At 42.2% G+C, this 13838-nt stretch overlaps 1 protein-coding gene across 1 annotated transcript in view; it reads left to right on the top strand.

Annotated features, from left to right (window-relative positions):
- The first annotated feature begins 11840 nt into the window (after positions 1 to 11840).
- The window catches only part of ROR1 (receptor tyrosine kinase like orphan receptor 1), a 171094-nt gene continuing 169096 nt past the window's right edge, over positions 11841 to 13838 (top strand). The window contains exons 1-2 of the mRNA XM_060141926.1: positions 11841 to 11949; positions 12946 to 13017. Coding sequence (XP_059997909.1) covers positions 11841 to 11949; positions 12946 to 13017 — 181 coding nt within the window. The remainder of the gene's footprint in view (positions 11950 to 12945; positions 13018 to 13838) is intronic.

The raw sequence follows: 13838 nt of genomic DNA, 5'->3' as shown, positions 1-13838 counted from the left end.
TGCTGCTTGTCGGCTCTGGGAGAAGGAAGAACCCTCCCTTTTCACCTAAGAGAGGCTCTTTGGCAAATCCAAAGCATGCTCTTGCATGGTTGTGAAAAGTTCCCATGCCTGCATCCACAAATACCCAGGCTGTTTAAAGGCTGCAGGTAGAACTACATTTCAGATGCAGATGTTGACACCTGGGAACCAACTCAAACAGTTTCCATCAGATTTGAAAACCGAAACAGACATGGCAGATTGATGGTGGAAGAGAATAGTCACAAAATTAACTACATGCAAAATTACTTTTCTTTCTGTTAAGAGGATGAAGAAAAAGTATATTGCAAGAGGGAATGACCAAATCACCAAGTTTGAGTAGCAATCGCTATAAGTTGAGTCTGTGTTTATGGATGCATGAATATCATTCCTTCCAGATCATTGTGTAAAAGGATCCTGTACTTTTGCATCTCTTTAATCTGATCAGATGAGCTGCGCACACGGGACCCTGACAGAGGTAGCTCACTCTGGTGGGCGGTTCTCCATCCTGCTTCACAGCAAGGAAAGGAAGCTCCTCCCCCATTTGTCTCTTGCCTTTAGTTTCTCAAACTTATTTCTGAATGCCCAAGAATATTTCAGATTTGGTCAGTTTATTTAGTGGAAAGACTGTGGGCTTTGGAAACGGAAAGACTGGATTCAAATCCTGGCTTTTTCACTCTATGGCATTAGGCTAGTTCCTAACCTCATTGAGCCTTAGTGTTCTCATCTGTAAATGGGTATCTGTTACCCACAAATAATGCACATAACATACCACCCCAAAATATGGTGACCAGAAACAATAAACATTTATTTAACTCGTGAGTCAGTGTGTTGGCTGTGTGGTTCTTTGGTCTGGACCAGGCCAAGCTGGTCTCAGCACATTCTGTTAGCCAAAGCAAGTCACAAAGGCCAGACCAGATTCAAGTTGGGGAAGTAGACTGTATCTCTTCATGGGAAAAGCTGCAAAAAGTTGTGGGTACGGGGAGGAATGAATTGTGGCATTTTGCAATCTACCCCACTACCTTATACAAATAAATGTGGTAAAACATGGAGAGTGTGCAGCTATTATATCACCTATACATTCAGAAAACATTTGTTGAGTGCCTACTACGTGTACAATTCAACAGCTGCTGCTGTGCGTAATATAGAGATAAATAAGTCAGACCTCATCTCCAGCCTTGAGAAATGTGCGATTTTAGTCAAGGACACTGAAGCAATTGTAGGTCACCTTGCAATTGTAAAGTGTTGTAAGAGAGGAATTGATAAAACACTATGGGATCTCAGAAGAGGGAGAGATTAAACTAAGAGGCTCTGGGAAGGGATTCTGGCCCCAGCTTATGCTCTGCTTAATGTTTCCCTCTATTTAATTTTAATTATTGATCTCCCAGGCTATCAATAATGACATGGTGCAGGAAACCCAGTCCAGACGGGCAAAGCATTTTAAACTGGAGCAATTTGAGGCAAATTAAGTATTTGAAAATTGCCAGCCATCTGGATCCTACAGGCGTAGGTTAAACATGGCTGGAGCAAAACCATCTTACTATCTTGCAGGATAATAGTAATCCTCCTAAATTTACCTCTCTGATTAAGATAATTTCCACTAACCCAGGCGTCCCTCAATCTCATTAACTTAAACACTTGGTTTCCAGGGACAGGCAGAAAATACAAATTATACTTTCAATAGATTTTTTTCTGAAAATAGTTTAAAAAAATGTTTGCTCCACAGTCTTTGGAACTTTGAAATGATTGAATTAACAGTGTGCTAGAGGGGCTTAGAAAAAAAACAAACCTCAATACTGGAAAAGAGATTTCACCAGCGGTGTAACAGAGAGCCTGTGTGGAGCCAGGTTTGGGTGAGGGAAGACGGTGCTTACGTTCTCCTGCCACTTCATGACATGCCAGGGGACTTTAGGCAAGTCCTCTGGCTGAATCTGGGTTTCTTCAATTCCAACCAGGGTATGATTATCTCAGGCCTTGATCCTTCACATGTGGAGTCATGAGCTAATGTCTGTTTTGTGTACAGGCTTTCTTGAAAGGAAAAGTGCTACCTAAATACAAGGTACTTGCATTACTGTGAGGTGCTTGGAATCTTAATAGCTTTTTCAACTGCATCCAAAGTGGCCTCCTCTTTGTAAATGCTTTAAGTGGCTGAGACTCAAAGCTGAAAAGGGTTTTGTTTCTTCCTCCTTGTAGGGAGTCCTGCCTAAAGTAGGAGGACTACATATTTTTAGAGTGTGCCCAATTTGCCCATTGGGTGGAGAGCTCCACAAACATAAAATTCCCAGCCACTGAGATCCTATGTAATGGAGATACTGGTGGAGACAAAACTGCCCTGCTCTTTACAGGATGATAATTTTCCTCCTAAGAGTCTAATTGACTAAATTGTTGGTCAACCAATTAAGAGGACCTTCTAGTTAAACATAAATACTTCGCTTTGAAAGATATTCAAGTGGTATCAATTTTGCCCTTGGTTAGTATTCACTGGGCTGTCTCAATATTGAGATTGCTGGCTGCTTTGGGATTTTATGACAAAAACAAGAGTTAAGTTTTAGTCTGCCAACTCCCTCTCACCTAGATTCTTAAATTACATTAAACTTCTCAGTTCATTTCAACCTTTTTGTGTTGTTTGGGTTTTTTGGCAGGCATATCATTATATGAGTTTCCCTAAACTAGTGGGTTGTAGAGAACCAGTACTAGGCTAGTTATATAAGACCCACCTCAGGAGATTTGGTAGTTTAGAGATAGGGGCTCCAAGGATCTGTATTTGTCTAACATACTCCCCAGCTGGGTTTGGGAATCACTGCATTAAATACCCCTGAAGTTGTATCTATAGTAAGTAAAAAAGTCTTTACCAATTAGTTATAGCTGCTACTTTGCTGGGCACTGTACTCATCTTCAAATATTTTTCTAGTAATCCTCATTGCAGTCCTGCAAGCTCATTACTATTGTTCCCATTTTATGAATGAGGAACTGAGGTTTAGAGGTATGAAGTAATTTGTCCGAGGTCATAAGCTAGTATGTGACAGACCCAGGGTTTGAACATGTCTGATTCTAAATTCAGTTTGACCCTTTCATCCCTCTGCTATGCTGCTTCTCATCTGGCGTGTTCCAGGATCGTGTAGGAACCAGGTAGGACACAAAGGAAGCATAAGACATGATCCTTTCCCTCAAGAAGTTTAGTATGCAAGCAGAGTGAAAGGAAGAACCCTTACTCACTGATGGCCAAAGAATATGTGGACCATAGCATTGAGTGCAAACTGTAAAGTAGAAAATTAGAGTAATTCTAGTCTTTCTGTCTTTTCAGTAGAAAACAGAATATCACTGAGTTAGCAGATTTATTATATTTTCCTATTGAACTGCAGTTGTTTTGCTGTGATTTAAACATAGCTTGAAGTAGGAAACAGAGGTATCCTATTTGAGGTTCGAACGCGAGAAAAATTTTATTGATGTCAGTATTACACTATTTCAAGGAGATGAAATTTGTGCATCAAATATTTTGTTTGATATATTCCATTTTTTCACTGATCTGGCTAGAGCAGAAGTCATTCAGCTTATGCTTAGTATCGTGTTGAATGGACAGTTATTTTCTCTCATTCCAGAGCCAAGTGTAAATTAGAACGGTAAAAGGAACTTAGAAACTCTTAGACAGGTTACACTAACCCTCCATTCCCAGCAGATATATATGTTGCTAAGGAGACAAAGGCACAAAAGATCCAGTCCTGGTCGAAGAATCAATTTAGGAAGTATACAGGGCTGGAGCTAAATCACTCAAGCTGGGAGAGACATTCCCCGTTTCTAGTAGAAGACTCATTTTAGTAGCCAAGCTCTGCACGTAAGGGCAGTTATGTGATTACGGCGAGCGAAGACATACCCACTGTAGAGGTCTCAGTCTTTGTTCACTTTTTGCATAAATAAATTCTGTTCTATTCAAAGAAAAAAATTAGATTATGCGGGCTCCTCGTGTCTATCTAAGCATGTGGCTCTCCATAAAGCACATGAATTTCATCACCAAAATCTTTGGCCAGGACAGGATCTTCCAAGACCGTGCTGAGTCCCTTTACTTCCCCACCTCCCCAGCCTCCACCCCATCACAGCATTTATCATACTGTACTTTAATTCTTTATTTACTTCTCTGTGTCCCTACCACACAGTGAGTTCCATGAAGTAAGGAATGGTCTTTTGTTCACTAGTATATCCCAGCACCTAGCTAGCACTTAGCTAGTCTGGAACAGAGTAAGTACTTCATAAATATTTCTTGAATGAATGGATGGATGGATGGATGGATGAATTAATGAACAAACAAGTGAATATGATCACATTAAAATCCAGGTGAAAGTAAGGAGTTTTTAAAGAAATCCTTTTTGGCCATCTAGTTTTCCAAACTGTATACTAATACACTATGGCTTTAGGAAGCACCCAGCACACCTTAACTTCCTTCCCACTGTATATAGGACTTAACCAAGGCTTCATTTGTTTGCAAGACTCAAGAATAAACTCTCAGCTGTCATTGAACTGCAGCGAGGAAAGCATCTTTTTTGGATCTCGTGTTTCTTTTGAGAGGCAGGTGACTTTGAATTGACCTGGGGCAATTACAGAGTAATAGACCTTTATTGCAAAATGGATTATAGAATATGTAAGTGTGCGTGGGCCATACAAAGGGGGAAACTAAATGGCAAACCCCAGAACACAAAGACAAACGACGCAGCAGGATGAGTAAGAAGGAAAAATTGCCAGGAGGCACTTTTGAGGGGAAAATCATATAAGAAAGATCAGTCAAGTGGAAACCAGAAGAAAAGAGGGAAGTTTGTTGATGTCATTGGAAATCTGAAGTGTCTGCAACACCCGAAAGGAAATGAAATAAAACCCGTGTAGGGAGATAAGACCAATTTCTGGGCTAAGCATTTTTCAGCAGGCTTTCTCCTTTCTTTACTCTGTCTTTGCCAACTTATTCTGAAGCCAGAAATAAACTAGTTGTTTTGTTGCACTAAGCATCCATGGGTGAATGAGGGAGCTAACTTTGGGTCCATTCATTTGAACTTCTCCTTGGGGAAGATCAAGGTTAGAGTCATCTGGAAATTTCTCTTAGGACTTTGCACTGACCCTAAGAAGATCATTCCTCCCCAGTAATTAGCTGAGGTGTTTCCTTTTCTCTTTAAGGGGGGGGGGGGGGAAAGCCAAAAAAACTAGAAGTCCCTGGATTTTGAAATTACTATTAGTTTCCCTCTTGGAAAAAGCTGCTCCTGTATAGTTGAGTATGACCATTATTGATTTGTGTGCACTTCCCTTAGTGTACCATAGTATTTCTAATACACAGGCCTCCTCTCAGATTGGAGCAGTCTTTCCCACTCTCTGATCCTTTAGGTTTCCCCTCTCCAAACTGGATGTTGTACTCTTCCTCAGTGCTGCCTTGGAACCTTCTGTTTACTTCTGTTGTACCTCTTATCACAGATTTATGTTTAGAGTCAAGGCTTATTTAACATATTTTCTAACTTGTTTGATTATTGTTGCTTCCTTGCGTTATTGCCCCTTCCTTCTAGATCCAGCTTCCCTCTTACTGAAATAAAGAATTTATTTAGCACAAAAGGCTATGAGTTGGGCTTCCCTGGTGGCGCAGTGGTTGAGAGTCCGCGTGCCGATGCAGGGGACACGAGTTTGTGCCCCGCTCCGGGAAGATCCCACATGCCGCGCAGCGGCTAGGCCCGTGAGCCATGGCAGCTGGGCCTGCGCGTCTGGAGCCTGTGCTCCACAATGGGAGAGGGTACAAAAGTGAGAGGCCTGCGTACCGCAAAAAAAAAAAAAAAAAAAAAAAAAAAAAAGGTTATGAGTGCATTTAAAACAGTTTTATTTTTAATACACAGAAAATGGAAACAACCAAATGTCTGAGGTGAATGGTTTCAGTGTGATAGTACATCTATACTATGGAATACTACTCAGCAGTAAAAAAGAACACGCCATTGATACACACAACAAATTGGGTGGATCTCAAGGGCATTGTATGAGTTCATTTATATCACATTCTTGAAACAACAAAATTATAGAGATGGAGAACAGATTAGTGGTTGCCAGGGGTTAGGAACAGTTTGGAGGAGAGGGATGGGTGTGACTCTAAAGGGGTAGTATGAGGGATATCTTTGTGGTGATGACATAGTTCTTCATCTTGATTGCAGTGATGGTTATACGAATCTACACCTGTAATGAAATGACAGAGAACTGTACACATACATTATAACAATGTTGAATTCCAGGTTTGAATACCGTAATTACATAAGCTTAATTGGAGAGAAACTGGGGGAAGGGCACATGCGACGTCTCTGGTCTTTATATGCCCTTTTGATTTTTTGTGGGGACGTTTCCCCCCACCCTACCCATGTCCTGGGTGGACTCAAGGGTTCTAGCAGCTTCTCCGGACTTTGGGGGAAGTATTTCCAGCCCCTTCCCACAGATGGGGGAGCTCTCCCAGGCTCTCATAAAGGCTTTAGGCGAGAACCCAGATCTCCCTCTGGCCACATGTTGGTTTTCCAGTGAGCATTGCTATTTCAGCCCCCAGCCTGGGGGACCTGTATTTACAGGTATCTTCCGCATTAGCTTCTACTTACTGTTCTCTTCCTTTCTGACACCTGAGGATGTCCTTTTCTTTCAGTCTCAGCTATGCATTATATTCTTTTCTTGTGGTATTTTATTCAATACTCTTGGTGTTTGTAGCCTGATGGGGGCGAGATGGGAGGAATGACTTGTGGGAAGGGGAGACCATTTCTGTCCATTTCTGTAGTTGCCCTGGGACACTGTTTATAATTGTGTTCCTGTACTCCTCTCCCACTAGACTGTAAGTTCTCAAAAAATGTTAGCGATCAGGTCAAGCTTCTTCATCCCAGTTTTTATGCATAGAAAGTGCTAATATACACGTGTATTGAATGAATGAATGGGTAAATGAGTGAGTGAATCTCCAGAGTTCCATGGTAAGGAGCCCAACTATGGTGGCTTTTAAGTAAGATAGTTTTCAAGAATATTTCTATTCATTTTAAAGAAGATATGTGTCATTAGGTGCTTTGTGTAACGTAATTCCTTTAAATACAAGAATTGTGTATGATCCATAATATTAATTCAACAGATTTAAAGAAGGAAATAATATTTCCAAAGGAAAAAAGACATTTAAGTGTGTTTCAAGAAGTATTTCCTCTCCTCCCTTTGTGTCTCTCACCATCTTTTGGGGGTTTTAGAATTAGGGAACCAAGCATTGATGGGAGAGGAGTGTGGCCTCTGGTACTGGTTCTCAAGCGATGTTTTGCTGAACTTAGGGTTCACTGGGGTCCTCTGGGGCTGAAGGGGGCTTAAGCTGGAGAGCAGTGGGTACGTCTTTTGGCATTGCCTCCCTCCCACTCCCATTTTGGCACAATTGGAGACACTGGCTCTGCTGTCAGACCTCCTGGGTTTGACCATAATTCCCATCCCCCCCCAACAAGCTGAGTAGGCAAGTGCCTTAATATCTCTGCCTCAGGCTGTCCAATCTTAGAATGGAGTTAATAATGGTACCTACCTTATGGAATTGTTGAGAAGATCTCTGAGTGTTATCCTCTCAGACATTGGGAAAACCTGGACAGATTTTGTTTTTTGTTTTTTTGCAATTCTGTCTCTATAAAAATATGAATAATACCACAAATTTTGGTATATTTTACATTTCTCTCCAACAAATTAGTGGCTTTGTCACATGAACAGTAATGGTGCTACTTACGAAGTCATTATAGGTTTTATAAAAAATATCATTTCATAGTGCGGTGTAGGTGGTGTGATTGGGTATTTGAACAGTTTAAGGTTGCAGGACTGTGCTGTCTTCTTTCTTGGTGATTGTACTGAAAACTTATTTTGAAGATTATATCAGACATCCAAATCTGAGGTCACTGAGGATTAGGTCGTTGTAGACACTGAGCATAGTAATTCTCCACTCCTGATTTTCCCACAGGGAGTAAGGGAGGCTCTCACTTCCCTCTCCTCAGTAAATAAACTGAGTCCCAGAGTGGAGGGGCCCCCTCATTCAGGACCCTAGATGTGGGGTGATTGTGAACCCAGGGCCAGAGCAATGCCCAGGCTGACTAACCCCTGGCGCTGTTGGGGAATGTGGCCTGCCTGCCCTTCTAAGGAGAGCAGGCTCTGACTTTCCCAAACAGGTGCTTTTGGTGATGGTGTCGTACCTGGCTATGGGCTTCTCCTCCACCGAGGCGCTGGGGAGAGGAAGGAACCAAGTCTGAGATCCTTGTGTCTAAAGTAACGCTGCCTACCAGAGAACTTGAAGCCATTGCACCCTCGCCTCCTTCCCACCCTCTTTCCCCAGATGATCACGAGCAGAGACCTTCTTTTACCATAGAAGAAAGTGTGCCCCTTTTGTGTGACTGACGCCAGCTGTTTAGATATTCCCTGTGCGTCTCTCTGAACTCAGCTTCTAAGGAGACATATCATCTCTTACGGGCACAGACAGAGGAAGATTAAGGGCAATGAGAAGGCAGCATGCATTTATTTCTTTTCTCTTAAATTTATTTTATTGAAGCATGCATTTATTTCTAAGCCGTCTCTAAGGCCTGGCTCCATCTTAGGAATGTGATTTTGGCCAAGTCACTTGACTGCTGTGGGCCTCACTTTCTTCATCTGTCAGATGAGGAGACTGTACCAGATAAGAGGCTTAAAATTCTTTTGTTTAAAGCGTCGGCGCATTTTTCCACGACACCTGAATATGTAACACAGAGAAATGTAGAGATGTTCCTGTTGAAGGAGGAGCTATAGCCTGGGCCCCTTGTCCTCTGTACCCCCAGATGCTCCAAGGTCCCCTATGAGGACACCTCCAGAAATCCTTAGGCTTGAGTCATGAGCTACTTGAACTTGTAAGAAATTTAAATACTGCATATAACAAACATCACATGACACTTCTACTTTATATCTAAGGAGAGAAGGATCCACATACGATTGCCACATTAAAACATGCACCCCTTTTTAAAAAGTTATAAATTTGTTAACTCTGTGGGGAAAACGCCCCACAGTGGTTATTAAAGTTTGACTCAGAAGCAGCAAAAAACCCCACTAACAAACAACATAGTTTGCTAAATAAGTCCTGGGCCTCTACGGCCCACTCAGATATAACACTGCAGGACTCAGTGTCACTGGTCATGAAGGGCATTGGGGCAGCCACTTGTCCCTCACCCTTGGCCTTTGTGACCACTGGGCTGGCCACCAGTCTCGTGAGAATGCTGGTTTGTGCCTGTGTAACCTCAGCTTGTTACTGGATGAGAATATAGGATGTGGCATGGCCAGGGGCTTCTTGGAAGAGCCTCTGCATCCTGTGAACATGGGGCTGTTCCCTGCCAACTGCTGAGACAAACCAGTGATCCTCGTGGAGAGCACAGGCTTTTATCAATGAGGAGGATTCAAGGCTTATTATTTTTTCCCCTCCCTCCAAGTGACACTCCCACTGTTCAGGCTTAAATACCAAAACCTTATGTTTGCAGAATCAGTGCCAAAAAGCCACTCATCAGTGAAACTGCAAAGATAATAGCTCCTATTGATCAACTTGGGAGAAGAATGTCTTGCCCTCCTGCAGAGGTCAGGAAAGATAAGAGCTGGAGTTTTCTCAAACATGCTGGATTTGCTTAAATTGGATAAAACCACATAAAAACACTGATGTTCTAAGAGAACTGGTGACCGATTCAGGAAAACCTCACAAAATGAAAAGATTGGCTTGGATTAGTAAGGCATGCAAAACAGGGTCTTTCTAAAAGCACAGCAAATGCGTCATTTCAAACCTAGACAGTGACATAGCTGCTAATTGGAGTATGTCCACACGGCATATGCCCGTTTGCCTTGCTAGACAGAAGGGGAGGCATGAAAGATCTTGAGTATCTACTCTATGCTGGGCACCCTTTTGGTGCAGGACCCTTTTGGTCCATAATGTGATTTAGTCCTTAACACATTCCTGTGAGATGGCTTTTATTGTCCCCATTTTACAGATGAGAAAATAGTGGTCAAAGGATGTTAAGTAACTTGGTCCTGATCACAAAATTAGTAAGTGGCAGAAATTAGTATCTTAATGTAGGTGTGTATTTCCATTAAATATTCTACTGTCTCCCAGTTGGCACATACAAATTTGCCATTACCACAATAAATTTTACACACAGAGAGGCTGCTAGTCTGGTATTAAATATCTCATCCTTTTGCCACGGTGAAGAAAATAAGAGAGGAGCTGAATCCATTAGTGGAGATCCTGCAGGGTCAAGACTGGCAGTCGCATCTCTCTAAAGCTGCTGCTGACCCTGGAATCGAGGGCTCTCAAATTGAGATGTGCTCAATTTTTCTTGCTTAAAATTCAGCCTGCTTTTCGGGAGGTGAGGGGGGAACCTTATTAAACATCATTTTTGTGAGGGGCTACATTAAACTACTAACATTAAACTTTTCACATTAAATAATCAGCCTTTCTTTCAAAAAAAAGTGGCCTCAGAAGACAATATTTTTCAGGGAGATTATTCATATTTTAAGATATTTTATCTATTTTATCTGTTTTTATTATCATTTTATCTGAAAAGTTGAACATGTGGTTATCTCGAGGAATAGATCTGGAGTCTGAGAACAAAATTCCTCAGAAGCATCACAATCACTTAATGAGCTTGTGAATTGAAATTATCTTTGCTGTAGCCTAAGAACCCAGTGGTAATTAGTGTCCAGGGACACATGGGGAACAATTTCAACTGTTAGCAGTGCCAAGAATCCATTCATTTGTCATCAGTCTCAAATTATATTCAATCAGCAATTCAAATTCAGGCTAGAAAAACCAAGTGACATGTAGCTAACTTTCTATAAAATTAACACTGTAAAGTGAAACCTATGTTTCTGGCAATTTAGCTGTGAGCAGCAGTAAGATGAAGCTATGAAAATATTGAATGTAAATGCTGTCAAAATCTGTCTTAATCCCACCACTTCCCCACTCTTTGCTTCCTTGCCTGAATTGCTGCCGTGGCTGCCATGCTTCTATTCCCAAGCTCCCCGAAGTTCTGAGTGTTGGAGTGCTTGATGAGCCTTTTTATAAGGGGAACCACAGCAATCCAAAATACTGCCGACAAGGGGCCTTTATTCAAAGAGCCAAAGTGGGTGGCAGCAGGATGGGGGTCAGCGTGGAGCTGCAGTTGGAATCACACATGGAAGGCTCCAAAACGTAGACAATTAGCACTTCCTGGTGAAATCACCTGCATGAAATACCCATTCCGAGGCCAAGTGGTTGATGACAGAAGCACTGTCTTCCACTGTGGTTTTGCGCTAAGCATTTTTCTTACCTGGGCAGATTTTCCTTTTTGGCTTCATAGTTCGGAATTCTCTGTGCTGTAAGATCCCTGCCATACTGCCCATCGGACTTCAGTTCCCCTTAAAAGAATGTATGCTGTTGTCGGCTCAGGATGGAGCAGGTGACTGGGGCTGTTTGGGGTGGGAAGGGTACGTGTGGCTTGTGTACTTTCTTTCCCACCTGCTTTCTTTTCCCACCTGAACAGGGGAAGTGAGAAACCAAGGAGGCCTGCACAGACCAAACAACCTTTTGTCTCTGCTGTACGTGGCAGGTTGATTGGAGACCCAGTAGACAAGCTAGAAGTGGCCTCTGCAGGGTCTCAGTGGGTAAACATCCTGTCCTTGGCAAAGCTCACTGCTGACGGGTTGTGGCTTCTATGGCCACGTGGCAGACGGTCCCCATCAGTAAATAAGGAAATGTAGAGAGTGTGCTTATCTAGGTGAAAAGGTGAAGCCAGAGAGAGGTAAGGTGAAAAACAAGTCAGGTTTCACAGACTTGAGGACTGGGCAGCATGGGCTGCCAGGAAGTATGTGCCTGGTGGAGTCAAGCGGACCTGGATGTGAATCCAGTTCTTCCACTTACTAAAGTTTATCTTGCATTCCGACACAGATCCATTTTCGGTGACTATCTAGAGTACTGTGTTGAAAAGGCTGTAAGGCAGACCCCAGGTTTAATAAGCAAAAAGGGCCATAATTGACTAATGGTGTCTGAAGGAAGGGGAAGTGATGGCATGGGTGCCACGGATCTAACGACCCAGGCTCTGGGCTCTCTGAGATCCTGCCTAGCACTAAAGTTCTGTAATGCAGTGAGTGTGTGTGTGTGTGTGTGTGTGTGTGTGTGTGTGTGCGTGCGCATGTGTGTGTATGTGTGTAACCTAACAATTGGTTAGTGCAATCCTATTAGAATGTGCTAGTAGGATGGTGTCATGGGTGAAATTTTCAAAAAGACATCATTTGTATATTACAGTATATCACTGAAGAGTTTTAAAATTTTAATAATGTATCATGTCCCTTAGACTATTGATTTGCACGTTTGCTTTAATTTATAATGGTTTTGAAAATTATCTTTGAATTTAGGTTACCACGAATGACTCTCCATATTCAAATACTTAGCTTTCATTTGTCTTGACTTAAAGTTTCAATATAGAGAAATCGATTTCTCTATTAATAGAAATGCTATCAATTCACAAACACAAATGAAGCCAGCAGCAGGAACAATGCTGTTCTCATGTTTCATGGGAAGACTATTGACTATATTAATCTAAGACTTGTCTTCTAACAAGAAAAGGAAGAGTTTGTGTTGGATGGTATTTGGTCATTTCTGTAGGTTTGGTTTTTCGTCAATGAAATATTTGTATTTTAATTTTCAAGCCTGTGCTTTAAAGAAAAACAGCTTGGAATCTGGCCTCCAGTGTGTTTGTCTGGATGGCCTCTATGGTGCAGGCACCCCTGCCAGGCAAGTAGAGCAGACATTCAAGTTTACTAAGCTGTGCGACCGCATGGTTTCTCTTGGAAGGCAGGGCCTTTGGAAATCTCCTGTGATGCTTCTAACAGCCCATACGTTACTATATTTAATATTGCCCTCGTCTTTTTCCCCTCCCTTCTTTGTCTTTTCAGAAACAGAGTTGTCAGTCACTGCTGACTTAGTGCCTACCTCATCGTGGAACATTTCAAGTGAGCTCGACAGAGGTACACAGTGGGGACACGTAGGGGTGGAGGTGGAAGAGGGGAGGCATGAAATGCCAGGTTTACTCCTGGCATGGCTGTCTTTGAAATCAACTGCTTTTTAGATCACTAGAAGGAGGCGGGGGCCAAAATAAATTCCCTGCTTACTGTGATCATTTAACATTTAATTACTTGGAATTCTATTATTTCTGGAAAGGTTTGTTGTTGTTGTTTTTTCCTCTCTCTCTCTCTCTCTCTCTCTCTGTCTCTGTCTCTCTCTCTCTCTCTTTCCTTTCCCTTCTTCCCCTAAAATGTTCCACATGCTAAAAATGCTTCAAGATGTGGAAAGGGGTAGTTTCTGACCTTCCTGACACTGCATGTAGTGGATCTTATTTAGAGGATTTGATTCTGCCTGAGCCAGGACTGATCAGAGCTGTTTGCTGAGTGACCTTTTACAGTGAGTATTTGATGTGCTTGCAGGGTTCAGGGCAGAGTATTTGGAATGTTTGTAATTGCCTGTGTGTACAGATGGCAGCTTCCTGTGTGCACGTGGAGAACAGGTTCCTGCTATGAATCTGTTGTAGTATTAATTAAGTCCTGCCGTATGCTAAGCACTGGCTACTCTGTAGAGATCCTATGTCCTAGAAGATAAATCAGGACACATTCAGAATCCCTGAAATTGGCTCATCCTACCCTTCAGGCTTATTTCTCTTTAGTCCCCTTTATGCCCTTTTATGCATCTCCAGCCCAATTTCTATTTCATCTTATATGTCCTGTGCTTTTTTGCTTCTCTACTTTTGTCTTAGCTGTTCTTTCCATCTGAACTGCCCTTCCTTCCTTGCCAG

This window comes from Lagenorhynchus albirostris, chromosome 2 (genome assembly GCF_949774975.1).
Source record: "Lagenorhynchus albirostris chromosome 2, mLagAlb1.1, whole genome shotgun sequence".
Classification (NCBI taxonomy): Eukaryota; Metazoa; Chordata; class Mammalia; order Artiodactyla; family Delphinidae; genus Lagenorhynchus; species Lagenorhynchus albirostris.
Note: the sequence above shows the minus strand (reverse complement) of the source record. Positions and strands in the feature narration are given on the sequence as shown.